Source organism: Alligator sinensis, unplaced genomic scaffold, assembly GCF_000455745.1.
Source record: "Alligator sinensis unplaced genomic scaffold, ASM45574v1 scaffold907_1, whole genome shotgun sequence".
Lineage (NCBI taxonomy): Eukaryota > Metazoa > Chordata > Crocodylia > Alligatoridae > Alligator > Alligator sinensis.
The window spans coordinates 1226176-1244958 of NW_005841925.1; the positions used below are offsets into that span (position 1 = coordinate 1226176).

The following is an 18783-nucleotide window of genomic DNA, read 5'->3' on the forward strand; positions in this document are numbered from 1 at the left end:
CCCCCCCCCCCCGCTGTTACCCCGGCCGCTCTCGCGGCAGCCGCTGCAGTCAGCTCCGCTGCCTCGGTTGACCCCGTCGGGCCAGATGCATGTGCCCTGCTGGCACGGGTTCTGCTCTCGGGGTTCCCTGCGGGCTTCCCCCGCCTCCCCTCCGGCCCTGCTTCCGGGGCCGCCTTTTATCTCAGCCGGGCGGCGTCTCCCGCTGGCGTCGCCCGGCCCCAGCTGGATATAAGTGCGGCTCACAAACCGTGCTGGCGGTCTCCCTGCGCGCGTGTCCCTACTCACTCCGGCCTCTGTGTGGGGTAAGTAGGTGGTTACTCCCCCCCTGGTCCGGCCCCGGGGTACCCTTCTAACCCCAGTGTCCCTGGGACACCCTCCTTTTGTAATATCACTTTGCACTTCCTCTATCCTTTAATGCACTGCTGTGTACCAATATAGATGCCTAATGTAAAAACATAGATTGTTGTGATGCTTTGCTTATACAACCCACATGATGGCACAGAAATGAAGGCTAGGACTTCTGATTAATGACTTATATCTCCTGGTATTGCAGCAAGTCGAACCATAATTGAAAATTGATGGAAGAGGGAGGATTATGGAGGCTGGAAAGTTGCAATGGTTTTGGTGTACAAGAGAATACAGACATAACAGTCATCATAGCAGTTTATATTGGTATCTTTTGATATTGGTACAATTGTTGGGGTGGTGCGGGCGCCATGGGCAACTGGTGCCACCTTAGGGGGGGCACGTGCCCCCCCCCACGATCAATCTTGCTACCGGGGGGGGGTGTCCCCTCATGGCAGATCTCACTACCCAGTGGGATTTCCCTGTGGCCGATCGCTGTGGCTAATTGCTGCAGCTGCTTCCGGGAGTGGCTGCGGCTGCTTCTGGGAGCAGCCGCAGCTATCAGCTGGCGCTTACAGGGGGGGCACTGGTGCTCCCACCTGCCCCCCCTGCCCATTGCCTAAGCAGCAAGCGCAGCTGATCAGAGGTTGCACTGGCGCTCTCAGGGGGTGCACGTGCACCCTCTACGTGTCGCCACTGGCGGGTGCTAAGGTGCACAGTCAATAGACAGGTTGCACATTTGAGACCATAGCAGAAGTGCTCACAGCACAGCCCTGTTAAATACTAGTTAATCTGTGAAATCTGCTAAATATCTTGTCACACAAGGACACAAGAAAGGAAAGGTACAATTGTTATACCTGTCCATACCTTTATAAATTATCTAGAAGAGGATTAAAGCAAGACCCTATTCAGCTGGGAACGTAGCCATTCTAGGGTCATAGCTTCACTAGGAGTGTTGTATTAATATAGGAACACCCATATATTATAGCAGCAAAGGGTTCCTAGTGTTTATACAGCTATGCCAGCAAAGTTGCAGGTGTCCTGTTACAGAAAAACCCATCCTCTCTTCCACATAGGTTAACCAGACCATGTTAAAAGCATAATTTTCTTAATATAAATGCATCCGCGATATGGACTTCTGCCCGCACCACTATTATTGGTCTAAGATCATACCTTTTCACAACTTCTGACTAACATAGCTATTTTCAGCAGAAGTCTGTAAACAAAGCCTCAGAGAATCAGTGAGCGCACTGTAAATGACTGATTATTGCTGGTTTTAATGCATAGGAAAGAGCCATGTCCTGAAGACAATCAGAAAAAAATGTGTTTATTCTTTTACACTAAGGACATCCCAAAGAAAGATTCTGGGTATAACATCAGAAACATTTGGAGAGAGCAGGGACATCCAGATGAGCGTGCACATACGGCTTGAGGCACCTCAAAACTTTGAGGCAGTGCAACCTGCACAAGGTGTGCCTGCAACTATGCAGTGTGGCACTAAAATTTGATACTGGGAACTCCCAGTGTCAAAAAAAACCACTGCAAAACTGTGGTGTATGCTCTAGGGGCATGTGCTGGAGCGAATGGAGGCCTCGTGCTGTGGCAAATGCGTGTCCCTGCATGTGGGGACATGCCCAGCAGGTAAATAATGCTGAGACATTAGAGCCATCTCTGACGATACTTCTTGTCCTTAATGCATATCTCAAGACCCACACTTTTCTTTATCAGTAGATGCCTTTGGCAAACTGCAAAGAAGGCTTAAGCAAAAAAACTTCTGCAGAATTGCAGTTATGCTATATAAAAATAACTCGAATAAAGAGAACAGAGCCTTTGATTCTATTATCTTATTTAAGTAATCTCCGGAATTAAAGTAGGAGGAAAGGTAGGCTTGAAGTGTGTTTTTGATTTTGTTTTTGAGTTTGTTTTTTATAAATTCTAAAATTCCAAATGTAAAATAAATAGTTGGTAGAGATCTCCAAGAAATAATCATTTAAGAAAAAACATATTTAAATTCTAAAATGTTGAAAATAATACTGACATTCCTGAAGCAACTTGGATATGAATCACTGTAGTGGTGTCAATGAAACTGGCTCAATGAGTCAGCTATTTTTCGCATAATTTAATATTTGAGTAACAATTGAACAATGCATCTTTTTGCACTTTGGAAATAAATTTATGAATATAGGCTTTGAAAGTGATTAAGATTATGATTAGACTGGTTACCTCATACCCATATATAAATTTATATTAAAAATAAATACTTGTGCCATAGATTGACAAACAAATCTATATTTCATGAGACAGCAACAAATAAGTTCTGACTCCTTTAGTATTTTTTTCTCTCTAGATAGCTGCAGGCTCATTTTTGCTATACATCTTCACAGGATTTTTTGCATTGCTACCCTCTAATGGTCATAATGTCTAGGCTTAACTCTAATGCCGGTAATTTTGTCTCTTGCTCCTACAGCTTTCAGGTAAAAAGCACACAATAGCTTTTGTTCACTTTGGCAGAAAAAATAAAATTATAGTAAAATAATACTAAAATTACTGTCAGACTTTCATCACATACATTTTCTCTGTGCTTAGTGAAGTCTTTTTTTCCTCATTTTTTTCAGAATTTCTATTAATAAAGAGGGTTATGATTAATTTGCGGATAGAGTAACCTTTTTCCAAATGCACCCTACTCAATAAATGAACAAGCTGCTTACAGTAATTAAAGTAATGTCATCCTGTGCTCAAATTGCTTGTGCTAATAAGGCTAATTGGCAACAGCAAGCATTAACTGTGATTAGTCATATGCATCTAATGTCATCACCAGTGCCTATAATTTTCTACATAGAGGGAATTTCACATCTGTTTTAAATCATTTGTCTGTTGTCTGCATTGGTGTGCTTTCCTATATTACTCTAACAAAGGTTCTTTTAATCATCTACTGTATATGAAAGCTGGTTTTCTTTTTCAAACATCTGAAGCAGAGAGCACGATACTCAAAAAGAATCCATATCACCTACTTTATTCTGACATAAGCATTTGTATTTAAGTGTATTTAATGAATCTGAGTTACCACTATTTTGAATTAATTAAAGTCTCTATATCCAATTTGCCTGTTATACAGGATGTAGATTGCTAATGGATTTATTTAACAGGTGGCATTTTATGGTAAAAGAAACGGGTCAAAAAGTTCCGCTTCGTGGGAATTTGTTCTTTTGATATTTGTTTTTGAAATCCAGGAGAAACTAGTCTTCAGGGAAACAAATATTTTTAGCTTTTGCATGATATCCTTAGCAATCTGCTTTCTTTGTAAATAATACATTTTATTTTTAGTATAAATTCAAATAGGAGAGATGAAAAATAGGTGACTGAAATAACTCAGCTTTTTAATGTGACGTATACGTAGCTCATAAAAGTAGCGAGTGTTTTTCATTCAGATATAACAAAACTCACAAGAGGAAATATGAACTAAGACCATTGCTCCTTGTTCTGTTACCTGCCACCACTGAAAACAGTTTAGATCAATCCACTTTGGAGCTCCCCTTCAGGTAGCTGAAGGTTGCCATTAAATCTCCCTCTTAGTTTTCTCTTCTCCAGACTACATAAGCCCATTTCCCTCAGCCTCTTCTCAAAAGTCCTCTAGCCATTTTCCCTGCCCTCCTCTGGACTCTTTCCAACTTGTCTACATCCTTTTAGTGGGGGGGCCCAAAACTGGACACAGTACTCCAGTCATGGCCTCACCAGTGCCAAATAGAGGGGAATAATCATTTCCCTCAAACTGCTGGCAACACTCCTCCTAATGCAGTCCAGTATGTTGTTAGCCTTCTTTGCAACAAGGGCATATTGTCAGCTCATATTCAGCCTGTTGTCCACTGTAACCCCCAGGTCCTTTTCTGCAGAGCTGCTGCTGCTTATCTAGTCAATCCCCAGCTGGTCCTGGTGCATGGGATTGTCTTAAATGCAGGGCTTTGCACTTCTCCTTATTGAACCTTGAGATTTCTTCTAGTCCAGTCCTCCAATTTGCTGACGTCTCTGAATCATAGCCCTACCCTCCAGCATATCCCGTATTCCCTCCAGTTTGGTGTCTTCTGCAAGCTTGCTGAGGGTGCACTCCATCCCATCTTTCAGGTCATTGATGAAGACACTGAACAAAACCAGCCCTAGGACCAACCCCCAGGGACACTCCACTTGATACCAGCTGCCAACCAGACATCGAGCCATTGACTACTACCCTCTGAGCCCAATGATCCACCAGTTTTCTCTCCACCTTACAGTCCATTCAGCCAACTTGTACTTCCTTAGTTGAGTGTTATGAATGTGAGGTGTGGTTTTGAACAAGAGTAATTAAAATATTTCCCAACAAATGTACATTTTAAATTGGTGTTAAAAAAGCAAAGGTTGTTTCTGATGGTGCAGCTAGTATGTTTTACCATTACTACTACTGCTTATCTTGAACCCAAACCCTGATTCTTCTTCAGCTGGCCTCTGCGATTCTATACTTTCCCAGAATGCATCAGTGTTGCATTTTTAGATTGGTGGAAACACCTAGAAAGTCATGCGTGTTGGGATAGTCTTATGCCTGTTGTTTTGTGTCTTCAAACAAAGGAATAAGGGGAGAGCAAGAGGTGGAATATACCAGCCATTTCAGTTTCTTCCATCTCTAGTTGAGAGCAGTTATGCTCTTGCATTAGATAGGACTTAGGCTTTTGTGACTTGTACTGTATTTACTCGAATCCAAGATGAGGGTCCCCTCCACCCCCACCCCCCCAAGTCTCATCTTGGATTCGAATACTGGCTGGGGCAGGTGGCTGCTGCATCCCTGATTCTGGGCTGAGGGCAAGGCCAAAGCTGAGCTGCTGGCTACCCTAGGCCAGAGTGGCTTGTGCCTCAGGGAAGGGGACTAGTGATGTTTTTCTAAATGCTATTTCTAGGCTGTAATATTAGAAATGTTGACCTGCATTGTGATGCCAGCCCTAGAGAAAAATAAAAACCTTCCAGCTTTCACTTTCCACTTGCTTTCCTGATGATATGGACAAATGTAGGTGTCCATCCTACTTCTGACATCCTTCCGACTTCTGCTGGGATGACACTGTTGGTGTGCAATAATAAATGTTTAATTCTTAGACTATTTGTCTTACTGTTGCTTCATTATATTTTTTCATTGTGAGCGTTCTGTTTTGTGTTTTTCTTTTCTTGTACTGTTTAATAGCTTTATGGTGCCAGTCCTCGGTATGGAATTGATAGAGATATCTATGAGCCAAGATATCCTACAAGAATGCCATTTACAGACTACTTGGTCAGTGGAGCAATAATAGGAGAACTGAACTGCCTAACTAAGCATGAAATGGAATACACTGTTACTTGTGAAACTGCTGTTCAGGTTGGAGAACATTAATTTTACTTGGATTATAATGACTTTCTGTTCAGGATTTTTTACATAATGATTATGAAGAGATTTAGACCCAAATATTTCAGAGCTTCCATTGACTTAAAAAATTTGGCCATAGCTATGTTCTAGAATGAAAGGCCTAATTTTTACTAAGCTGCTTTTCTCTAATTAGACTCTACTTAGTAGCCTGATTTTCACAACTGCTTAGCTAATGATGTAGAAAGGGGTTCTTTTGTAGATTTCCTGAGGAGATTTTTCATATGGGCATCATAGGGTATATAATACAGGTATATACCCTATGTCTGATAGTGTCTTGCTAAACATATTCATGTTTTGGAATGTTGCTTTCCATCTTATTCCAGAATAACCTAGGGAATTAAAATTTATGAACTGTTAAGAGAAGCTTGAAATTGCACAATTAACCACCCACTATTTTGTCTGTGTAAGATGTACTCTGTATCACTCTGTATTGCTATAACTTTAAAGATTATATTCATAATTTTTCAAATTATACATCCTTTTACAGTTTATGGTCCATAGATGTACATCTTAGTACTCTGAAGCAGTCTGCATCTGAGAGCCAGAGTATTTTATATCATTGAACTAATTCATATGATAATTAATCAAACATTTTAAATAATTCAGATTAAATTCTGTATACAGAATGGTAGTGAAAATTATTGGCATACATAGGCCAATGTTATGGGGAATTTCTGAAAGGGCTCAATATGACATCATGTCTATAAACTTGTCTGTGTAGGGTATCATCATTTCTATCAGATCTCTCAAAGGTTTTATCTGCCGTCGTCTAGAATGTATACTTCTTCCTGTTTGAGGTAAACTGTAGTAGGTACCATAGTACACAAATACCCCCTAAATCAGGGGTGGCAAATCTGTGGCACAGACAGCTGCTGTGTATAGCACATGACTCCCAAGTTAAGTGGTGGATTGTAGGCAGGAGTTGGAGAACAAGGATTGATTGATACTCAGGTAGGCACATCTGCCAAAAGGTTGGTCACCACTGTCCTAAATTAACATAAGGCTAAAGAGTAGTGAGTTGTACTCTTAGGCCACGTCTACACAAGATGCTGACTGCTTAGTAGCCTATGACTACTGCGCAGTAGCACTGTGTGGCAGAAAGTGGGACACAACGCTACTGCACAGTAGTCTTAGGCTACTGCACAGTCAGCATCACAAAAAGGCTGTTTGGTGGCACAACTGCACAGTCAGCAGTGTAGATGTGGCCTTAAAGTGGTATCTGTTGTAGGCAAAATAAAACCATTTCCTGTATTTAGTTGTTATTGAAATATTCCAAGTAAGTATGCCTCCTTGAAATAAAATGAGGATATAAAACCAATTTTTGTCAAAGCTACTACTGAATTGTTTTTATAATAGCCTAATTCTTATCTATCTAAAATGAATGGAATAAGTTAACACTGTAGAGTTACAAAGACTGCATTACTTTCCAACCTGCGGAAGTATAAATCTAGATAAAACATGTGTTGGTTAGTATTACTCAGGTGAAAGAACTGCTGATCAATCAAGAGGCTAGAAGAGGAGCCCTACTTTACATTGACCATTTTGCAGTACATCTTTGTCTGCTGTAATGGCTATAGCCTTGGCAACTGACAAGAGCCATTATCAATTGTGGGAAGAAACACCAGATCTCATTTGATGGATTTTGTTGAATGTCTTGGCTAACATTAGTTGGTCCGCTGTATAAACATGGAATAAAAGGTGGTTTCTAAACAGGTTTCTCTGATAACTGTCCTTCAAGTGTAATGGAAACATTCAGTTAAATGTTAGAAGCTGTTTTGAAAGTCAGTGATCCAAAATGTTTATAACTTTCTCTCTTCCTAATATCAATACAGTTATTTGCTTGTCACTTTTTTGTTGAAAATATTCATTATTGTCAATTAGTATAAACCAGAAACTGCTTTAACTGTTCTTGTCTAAAAATCATTGCTTTCATTTGGTCATTAGAGAGGATCTGTAAGACATCCATCACTGTAGTATCTGAGTGCACTTTACATCATAATCCTTTACATAATCATCTTCCTTCAAATGGATTGCATTAACTAATTATTTATATATATTAACATTCATTAATTTTATAACACCACTTGTAAGCTAAATGTTTTACAGACAGGTACAATCAAACAGAAGAAGCTTATCCCCAAAGAACAAACAATTCGAATAATTAGTAGTTATTTTCAGATAAATGCTAGTTTATAGAACTGAATTTATTACCTTTCTGTGTGATTTTTTTTTTTTTTTTTTAAGAGGGATGCTGGGCAAGGGAAACTGTGCCACTTGTAGCAGTGAATTTACTCATTCTATTTTATTTCAGACCTGTTTTATATCAATGGATGACTTATTTGAAGCTTTTGATAAATTTCTGGAATGCCCTTCGCTGGAATATAAAATATGGTTAAAACTTGCTCTTGATATCACTATTAAAACTTTCAAGGAAAACCTTGCTTATCAGGTAAACAAATAACTATTGCTATAATGACAAACATATATTCAGTTTAAATCTATTCGGATTGCAGCATCCTTCATAAGCAAGTGACCCTCTGCCTGTAAGTCTCCCTCTTCTGCACAGAAGGGGCATTCAGGCATCTTAGCAGCAGTGTCATTCCATTTGGCCAGATCTGTGACTAAAACAGATTCTGTGATGGGCAACAGATTAGTGCAAAGGGGGCATGTCTACATGAGACACTACTGTGCAGTGGTTACTGCATTTATTTAGTACGTGTATAAGCAAGTCCTAAATAAATGCATGGAAAAGAGTTACTGCGCAGTAGCGCCAGTGAATGCCTTTTACGTGATGCTACTGCACAATAGCTTAATACTACTGTGCAGTAGCGTCTTGGCATGGTTTTTGCCATGTGACGCTACTGCAGAGTAGTATCAGGCTACTGCGCAGTCAGCATCTCATGTAGATGTGCCTAGGGAGTGGGCAAGCTAAAGGTGTTGTGTTTGAAAATATGTAGCACTAGCTTATAATATTCTGTTTTCTCACTCTGGTTTCTCCATTTAATGCATCACGGGAGTAAATGCTAACTGCAAGGGCTTCAGTGATGCTGCTTCTTTGGAGCTGGACTGTTGGGTTAATACTGAGGGAGCAAAGCTCTTGCAGTGCTATCAGATCTTTTTGCTGAACCTGAAGGACTCAGAAGGATAAACTGAGCTTGTGGCCAGGAATATGTTGTGCTGGAGCTGAAGAAAAAGTCAGGAGAAAGATCTCTGACACAGATTTGGTGGTAACCAGTCTTGTCTATAGAATGAGTAAACTAAAACTAGTATAGTACTATAGCAGGAGTGTCCCTTGGAGCTATGTCTTCCAGCCCACAGGGCTCCTGAAGGGGTTGTGAATTTGGCAGCAGGGCAAGCGACAGCTGTGTTAATCCCCATAGCTCCCTGAAGCAACACAGAAGCTCAGGCACCAGTGGTGACACGTAGGGGGTGCACATGCACCATCCCCCCCCGCGAGTGCTGTCCAGGGAGGGGCCGCCAACAAAAGCAGTTGTGCTGCTTCCAGAAGTGACTGAAAGCAGCCATGGGGGTGGTCCTTCCCTCCCCCCCCCGGTCAGCAAGATCAGCCGCCGGGGGACCCCCCCGTCACTGACTTGTGTTAGGGGGGCATGCGCCCCCCCACTCCTTCAAGAGGCACCAGTCACCTGTGTCAGGCACCCATGGCAGATAATGCTATTGTTGTAAACCCTAGTGCTGGAGACACGTCCAGATCTAGTCCACAAAGAGCTCTGTGGTCTGGATCCAGTCTGGGTGCCAGGCAAGTATGACAGCCCTCTGTACGATAGCATCTCCTCCTCTTTCTGGCCAAAATGGTCTTTGCATTATTATGTTAGTAGAACTTGTTCTTAAGATTTGTCTAAATCAGTGGTTCTCAACTGTTTTAAACTGAAGGCATCCCCTCATTAGATTTAAGGCACCCCTCGGAAAATGCCAGCTGTTAGAAGAATTGCTCTTTCTTTTTGTTCTTAATAAACAAGTGAAAACTATTGCAAAAAACTCAAAAACCACAAGAGGTCAGAATGCGATTCGATTCCTACTTGAAATCTCTGGGTTTGTCTCTGGGTTCTTGCGACTCATGTTTGCACACCTAATGGTACGAATATTCCGTGGCACCCCAGGTCACCCTTGAAAGGATCTCAAGGCATCATGGTTGAGAATCACTGGTCTAAATTATAGGTAATTATAGGCTGAGACTTTCAGAATGAAAGGTGTGGGCATTCTTGTAACTGTTGATTTCTTTTTACAACAGCCAAAGGAAGAGCTAAGTCTCCATCTGTGCATATTGGTTGCACTGACAATTTTATCTATAGATAGATTCCTTGTTTACAGCTACTCAGAATTAATCCTTTATAACTACATAGCTACAACTATTCAAATATACAGTTTTCCTCCTATATAGTATACTTAGTTTTGGACATAGCAGTCCTAGGCACAGAAGAGTAAAGTACAAGACTTTTTTGTCATACAGGTAAAATGTACTTTATTACGAAAAAAAATACAACTTACATACCTCCTTTTTGTAGGACTGGTCTTACAAGATGTGTACAAAGTTTCCTAATATTTATGTGAGGGATGTACCAACTCACAGCAAATGTGATATTTATGATGAAAACATGGAAGATGTTATTCTTGTACATGGAAGTGTCCAAGACTGTCAAGTGCTACAACCCTATTTTGCACCCTGCATTTTACCAAAAACTTGCCACCAGGTAAAAACAATTTTTATAACAAGAGATCCACAGACTATGGAACCCTCAATAAAAATAAATCAGAGTGCCAGAGGCAACAGAAGTGCTGTAAGATATTTTCAATTCTTGGAAACAAGTGGCAATATTCCTCCTTTGAAGTGAAGGGGACAGTGTAAGACAACTGTTTAAACAGACACTTATTAGAATGCTTTGTTTATAATGGTTTTTATATGAACAATTTACAAACTAGAAATTACTATGCCAAATTCTTCTACAAAATTCAGAGGAAATTAACATCCCTGTTAATTGAAAATTCATAGCGCACTTGTAAGCATGGTGTTGTTACAGCTTCACTTATGCAACAGCAATGAATAATGTATGAATTTTCAATACACACTACATTGTGCAACAATTAAGATAGCTCAGGTATAACTAACCCAAATATTTAAAAAGGAAACCCATAAATCCACAACTCACATAGCAGAAATAAAAGCAGAGGTAATACCTGTGGTCCCCTTTAGCATGTGATCCACTACTTATGGTCAACTCAAATATCCTTAACTCTGCATCTATTATGAAGTTATCCTACAATTTTCAATTCTTTGTCACTTATGTCTGCAACTATGACCTTATTTTAAAAACCATTTATTCTTACAAATAAATCTCAAAGATCTCTCTCTCTAGATATAAATATATAACAAACAAGAGATCTCTTTATTTGTTATCTATATCTCATTTGCTATTTTTCAATACAGTAAGCATTCTAAATGGACAGGAAGTTGCCATACTAAAGCTAAGGTAGTCTTTTAATCTTGGCTTTAAATTCATTTATTTAATAGAAGTCTGTCTTTTTTTGTATGGACAGTTGCAGAATGTCTGTAGAACTAAAAATAAAATATTCCTGTGCATTTGTTTTTTGGATTTCAAATATTTTTACACGAGTGAAGACTTTTAATGTATTGCCCTGGCAAAGCTGAGATTATTCTTAGTACTTGCTTACAAGTACAATGGATAACTTTACTCATTATGCTCATTATAAATTGTTGATTGGTGGTAGTACAATTTGACATAAATGTGGAATTTTTAATTATTTTTTTTTACCATTTACCTTTGTAGGACTGCGTTTGAGTAGCACTCCAGTTTTTCATCTGACTTTTTGCAGTTTTACTCTGTATAATTATGAATATAATGAAGCAAATTTAAAATTAAGCCTAAAAAGTTATTTAAATACTATTTAATGTATATAAATGTATACTATTTTACAAAAAATATTTAAAAACTGTCTAAAAGAATTATATAAAATATATTTTACTATTCAAAGGTAGGTTCCCATCACTCCTCAGCCACCACTCCCCCTTTTTCCTCAAACTTTGCATGTTGATTCCTACTCCTAATGGTTTTGCATCCTCTTGAACTTTAGATGCTCACAAAACCTGCAAGCAAATGTTTGGTGGTTCTACTAAGGTCTATAGTTTTTCCTTCAGTTTCTAAATAGTCTGCACAGAGGAAAAATAAAAAAGGGAATTGGAGAGTATGGAGAGCTGGAATTAGGGAGCATGTAGCTCAAGGTAACCAAACAAACAATGAGACATGAGCCCAGACAGTAGAAATGAAGAAAGCCTGATGAGAAGCGGGTTCAAAGTCATGGTGGGTTAAGGATAAGGGAAAAAACCCCTAGGAAGCTTAAGATACCTATTGGGTTCAAGAAGTTTACAAGCCTAAATGCTTAGTTGTATAATGTGAGTTTAGAGCTAATGGAGATATGCCAATCAATATTTAACTGCATTATAAGTCTGTATGCATAAAATATTTGAACACTTTTATGGCTTTATTATAGCTGCTGTATATATTCAAATCCAAGACACCCCCCTCACCCCTGTATAGGCCAAAGTCAGAACTGCAGCAACTGCCTGCTTCTATCTCTGCCTGCCCTCTGCAGCCTCTGCCTCCACCAGTCCATCCCCTGCCTGGCCAATCAGCAGCAGCACAGCTCTGACCTGGGATGCTGCTGCATGGCTGGGCAGGGGCCATGCTTCCATGTGCTCCATGATTTGGGAATAGAGCCAGGGCCATGTCTGTCAGTGAGGGGGACCAGGGATTGTAGGTATCAGGAGAGGTAGGGAGAGAGCATGTGCACAGAAGGCAAGGAGGCTGCCCCGCCCCCCACAGCCACCTGTCCCCCTGCTGCTGCTTTCCCTGCTATAGAAGTGGAGGTGGGGAGAGTGGGAAGGAGGGGAAAGACAGATTTCAAGGCAACCATCCAATAATTAAATTCTCTACCTGGAAAATAACAGATTTATAAAATTGTCCATATATAGAATCAATTGGGGGTTGCCTTAAATTCATAGTGGTCTTAGATTTGGGGAAATATGGTAATAATTATAAAAGCTTAATTCTGTCTGTCCATAATGCTTTAGTTGCACTCTGACTGACGGAAACAGCCAATCCGAGTGTGCCAAGCATGGGGGAGCACCGCCATGATTCTGAAGCTGCGCTGAGGACCGGACAGAGGGTGGGGGAGCCGAGGCCAGCAGCCCCGGTCCCTGCTAGAGGCAGAATAGTGGCAGCATGGGGCGCTCCATCCCAGTGCCCCCCTCTCCCCATCATTCTTGACTGGCACTTGGCTAGTGGGAATATAAAACTGGAACTATCACACTGATCCCAGAGAGAAATATGTGGCTACTTTAGATAATACTTATGTTGAATCACCTCACTTATAAAAATGATCCAGGTAATCTGAAGAGTAAGCAACTACACAGACCTGATGAGTGCAAAACACATGCCAAAATGCACTAGAAGTAGTACGTACCAAGAAAAGCATGAAGACAGGCTGCCATAAGACAGAAGTGTGGTACGTGAAGTAGGTTGTATAGAAACACTGTAGTGATGGGCTATAACAGCTTTTGGCTTTGTCAACATTTTGTTTTAGGTACAAGGCACAGCTGCAGTAACAAAACTTCTGATTGTTCGGACTACTGCCAGTGTGAAGAAGAGGAGCAGTAGAAGATGTAGTAGCATCTGCCAGTATCATTCATATATTCGTAGACGGGGTGAGGAAAAAAAATTTCATTCATGGAATTATTAAGATGTATGGAATTCAGCACTTAATCATTAACAACAATTTTAGATAGCACAGGAATTGAGAATAGAATATAATCCAAAACAAAACTGTTCGAGTGTTAGCCAGAGAGAAAAAGTATTAAAGTTATGTATACTTAAACTCCGTCTATTCCTACATGCTTGTCAGACAAAATACTGGACTCAGCAAAGCATAAACTTAGTGATATTTTAATGCACATTGTATGAGGCAAGTCTCTTCTGCCTGCCAGCTGCCTTTCCCCTATTCCATTCCTTTTATTGTGTGACCTGTATTCTGGCAATGCCTAACCTTTCAGTGCATTGCTTTGTAATCTTTTTTTTCTTTTAAACTGATTAATCTCATCTTTCCTTTCTAAAAAGAATGAGAAAAATTCAGTGATGGGAATCCATAAATTACATATGCCTTTACAACAGGTTTTAAATCTAAGCCTTCAACACTACAGTAGAAATGACCACTTGAGTTTAAGGATTAAATGCATTCATTTACTAATTACAGGTGTGTAGGTTGTAGCCATGTTGGTTTAAGGACATAGGCAGACAAGGTTCCTTGGGTGGATATGATCTCTTTTATTAGACCAACCCAAATAGTTGGAAAATAATTATTAAGCAAGCTTTCGGGTTCAAAAACCCTTCGTCAGGCTAAGGAAGTTTCAGCAGTTGGTGTGTGCTCTTCCTGGATGGAATGAAAAGTAAAGAAGCCAGCAGCTGGGCTGGTCTACATGCAAGACAGGCAGTCAGTGAAAATGTAGACTGAGGAGTCCATGGATGAGAGACAGGGGGCGGGGGGAGGACGGGAGTTCATAGGCTTGTCTCCATTTCATCAACCTCCTGGATACTAAAAATCATGGACTAAATATAGGCACTGGATTTATGACACATTATAACCTGCCTGACATCTGACTCCCCAGGTATCTCTCCACTTTCATCCCCCACCCTGCCTGTCTCTCATCCATTGACGACTCAGTCTACATTTTCACTGACTACCTGTCTTGCATGCAGACCAGCCCAGCCCCTGCTTCTTTACTTTTCATTCCATCTAGGAAGAGCACACACCAACTGCTGAAACTTCCTTAGCCTGGTGAAGGGTTTTTGAACCCGAAAGCTTGCTTAATAATTATTTTCCAACTATTTGGGTTGGTCTAATAAAAGATATCAGATCCACCCAAGGAACCTTGTCTTCATTAACTAATAACATCCAGTGTTATCTTCTGAGAAGCAGCCACTAGCAGAATAAGCATGAAAACCAAAGAACAATATGTTATATATGCAGTAAGTAGTTCTGTGTTTTCAGTGGTAAAGCCACAATGTTCTGAAACCCAACATGACTATGTGGCGGAGGTGTTTGTCTGCCATATTGAAGATCTGGGTTCTACATACAGCTCTCATCTTTCAGTGGGGCATGAGACATTTGCCCAAGGTATATCTTCACCGCTGTGTGAAATAAAGATGCCAGGCATTGGTGCATGCAGCGTGTAATAAAGCACTGGAGCTTTTGGCAGGACACACAAGTGAAAACAGTACTACGCAAACCACACGTGAAAGTAGGAATTTATTTTAGTTAAAATTTGGTTGAATTTAACAAAAACTGAAGCCCAGACAGTCTCCCCCTAATTCTAAGACTGTCCATACCCCTTGTCAAATTCTAAACTTGTTGTTAATACCATAGAGGTGATAATGCTTTAAAAAAAAAAAAAAGGATAGGAAAACTTTTTATAATGGAAACAAGGATTATTACCCTTCCCTTCTACGGCAAAAATAATATTTTAGGCCAAATGAATTCAAGTGGTTAAGCTTTTAGTATACTATAGCTAATAAAGTATTTCATTGCATCTACAGCCACTGTTGGAAGTAGTATAAAAACAGACAACGAACAGCAGATTCCAGAAGACTCAGAATCAGTAAGTTTAACATCTAAGGCTATCTAGCAACAAGACACTTTCAATTTATGCACATTACCCCACAGTAACGGGGAACAGCATTAAAGTTCCAGGAAGCACTGAATGCTTAGGAAATGCTATCTGGTACAAAAATGTTACAGCAGACAGCTTCAGGTTATGATTAGCTCTTATCTCTCCTCTACCATCTATACTGCTATTTGAATAAAATTCCTAGGCCTGTCTTCAAGATGCTTTCTGCCTTGAGCCAAAAAAGGCTGCCTGATAGTACTTGCAAGATGAAGATCGGGATTGACCACAATTCTCCTCCAACAAAATGGAGCACTACAAGAGTGGAGCTTGTGTGTAGGGGTGACAACCAATCTGAGGCCAGTCCAAGACTATGAAATTAACTTTACAGGGAACCAGGGATCAAAGATCACTGTCTTCAACTTCAAGTCCCAGGTTTGTTTCTTCAACCCTGTGTTCTCCAACGTAACGCACACAAAAACAAAATAGAATTTTAAAAAGCTCCCATATAAATAATATATTTCCTGCACAAAGCAATGGTTTTAGAATTGCAACAAAGTAGGTTTAGATTAGCTATCAGAAGCACTTTATTACTGTTAGAACAGTAGGCTGCCTAGAAAAACAGTGCATTTCCTTTATTGGAGGTTTTCTAAAGCAAGCTGGATAAGCATTGGACGAGAAAGTTTTAGGAGTAGCATTCTCTATATTTTTCAGGAGGCTGGACCAGACCAACTCTTAATATCCCCTTTAACCATACAAATTCAATGACTGCAAATACTCCAAAGCGGAAGATAAGAAAACAAAAAACATGTGACATGTTAGACAAGTTGCTTAGTACACTACTGGAAGTTACATATACCGCAAGGAGGAGCACAGTATAAGAAATATTTAGAACACATCAACAAAAGATAGGCAATATTCAAAACACGCAAGTAACTGATTTGGGTTCAAAGCTGAAGTAGCCAAAAATCCTGGTGAATGTGCTACCACTGGAAATAACTGAAGAGTTAACTGCAGAATCATTCAGACTACACCATAACAGTGGTGACTGGATTGTGATTTCTTTAAAAGGTTTTTCAAAATCAAAAATAAAATTTAAGCTTGCCAAAAATGTTTGAACAACACTCATTTGCTGTGCACCTGTTTACTGATTCTTTTCTGACTTCTGGGTCTAGAAGTGCGTAACTACTGACGTCACCCCCTTTCTGAGTAATGAGAGGTTTTCAGTATATATTTTCAGGGTGAAAAATCAACCATGAAGAGCTCAGTAGCTCACGCAAGACAGTTCATGATGAGATAATATGGACATGCACTAGCCATGTTCAGTGTTGCATCATCTGGTCACAATACCTTGCTCCCAGTAAGTCTTTAGTGTGAACAGCAGTCTATTCAAGGAAGTCCTACCAAGTTATACGGGAGGTTAGACTGGATGATCCTAATAGTCACTTCAGACCTTTCAATCTACGAATCATGATTGCACGGTGTTCGTTAATTTGATTGTTCAGTTATGTTCTCTCATGATAACATGTAGTGAAACAAAGTATCAACGAGAACCTTCAAAGAAAAGGAACTCTGGCAAATCGGAAAGAGAGTTCTGACTGCTAGCTTTTCTCCTTGTGAAACTCATGCCCATTCTCTGTATAGCAGAATTGCATTTTCTTCCTGTTTTGATGAAAAGGAGACAAAATTTCCATTTGCTTTGCCAGGGGTGTCCTTGTCCTTCAAAAAAAATTGAAAAATGAGATGGTGAATGCACTCAAAGCAATTCTAAGACTAGGCGATGACATCTTATATTGACAACTAAGTCTCCATTACCATGGAGTAACCGGTGCAATAAGGATCCTTCTGTGGGCTAAACTATGTCATTTATTAGATTACCTTCAAAATACATTTCTTTAGCTCGGAGGAAGGGCACATGATGCCTGAAAGCTTACCTAATAGCTCTCCCAACTATACAGTTGGACCAATAAAAGGAATCAGAAAAACTGCACCTCTTGTTTAGCTCTTGAAGAAGGAAAGGGTTCTGTATGCATGCATTTCCAGATCCTATGGACACTTCCAGGTCTGTCCAAAGATAGCCTCTGGAATTTAAAGATAGCACTTGTGATTTAAATTTGAGTCACAATCCCCAAAATGATCTGAAATAGTATCTGAACATGCCAACCTGTTCTCAAGTCCTATGAATTATACATAAGTGTGGACCAAAGCTATAGCTGAAGTCCTTAGTACAGCCATAGCTGATCTTTTCATTTTCAGACCCTGGAAGAGAATTCAAATTGGCCCAGCACATGTGGACACCAAGCATCGAGTACCCCTATTTCAGACTGTAAAGTTCTCTAGAGCTTCTGCACATGCCCAGAAATTATACAAGTAGAGCACCTGGGTACAGCAAGGTGCCAAACTTCCACTTAAACAACAATGCAATATAGAGTTGTGCTGACAGGCACTTAAAATCCCCTGGGAGGTTACAATTATTGCTGCCAGGGTTATAAGAATTGACTAATATAAGCAGTCCTGGCAGCAGAGTGGGACCAAAGACTCCCACATCCTCAGGGATTACTGTTGAGTCCCGGTCCCCTTGCTTCTTTTCTTCAGTGAAAAGGCAGACTTTGGAAGACACCTCACATGTTCAAGAGTGAATGAGGTGGCAGAGTACTGTTCTTCAAAATACTATAAGTGTTATGGTTCAGGGAGGAGTCTTTCCCCAAGTAATCTGTATCCTGACATGAGAGCAACAAACCCTCTGTAGCTCTGAATCAGATTCCTAAACCCTAAATCCCTACCTCTAGGGCATCCTTATGGCTAGTAGGCATCTCCTTGCTAAGTGATTAGACCAGTGTGTAAAACATACAAGCCATAAACTGGATTTGGCTCACAGGGCTCCTAGAAGGGTCATGAATTTAGACGCAGGGCCCTGCACCAAAATCTGACAGTCCTGTTGGGGGGATGTTTCAGTGCCCGTGTTAAGCAACAGCTGTGTTAACTGCTATGGCTCCCTGATGCCCCCCACCCCACCGCAAGGTCTGGAACAAGTCAGTGAAAAGTCACACAGTTTATATGTGGCCCACCAAGTTGGACACCCCTGAACTAGATTATATAGCCTGCCCTGAAAAGAAACTTGGACCTCCGCAGCACAGGAAGCTGTTGAATTGGATCACTCTACTTAAGGCAAGGTACCAACACTTTAAGCACTGCAACATGTAAGTGGAGGTAATTTGGAGGCTGATTAGCAACTGACCTTTAACTGCTAACATTATTCATCTTCCCATGAGTATGGCTCATACAACAGGGAAAAAGGGGGCTTGAACTTTTAAGTCCTGCAATTCTG

At 40.4% G+C, this 18783-nt stretch overlaps 1 protein-coding gene across 1 annotated transcript in view; it reads left to right on the forward strand.

Moving 5' to 3' along the window:
• LOC102386082 (sodium/hydrogen exchanger 10-like) overlaps positions 1-18783 on the forward strand; it is a 187372-nt gene that overhangs the window by 165509 nt on the left and 3080 nt on the right. The window contains exons 22-26 of the mRNA XM_006019214.3: positions 5546-5716; positions 8076-8213; positions 10288-10473; positions 13382-13502; positions 15388-15449. Coding sequence (XP_006019276.1) covers positions 5546-5716; positions 8076-8213; positions 10288-10473; positions 13382-13502; positions 15388-15449 — 678 coding nt within the window. The remainder of the gene's footprint in view (positions 1-5545; positions 5717-8075; positions 8214-10287; positions 10474-13381; positions 13503-15387; positions 15450-18783) is intronic.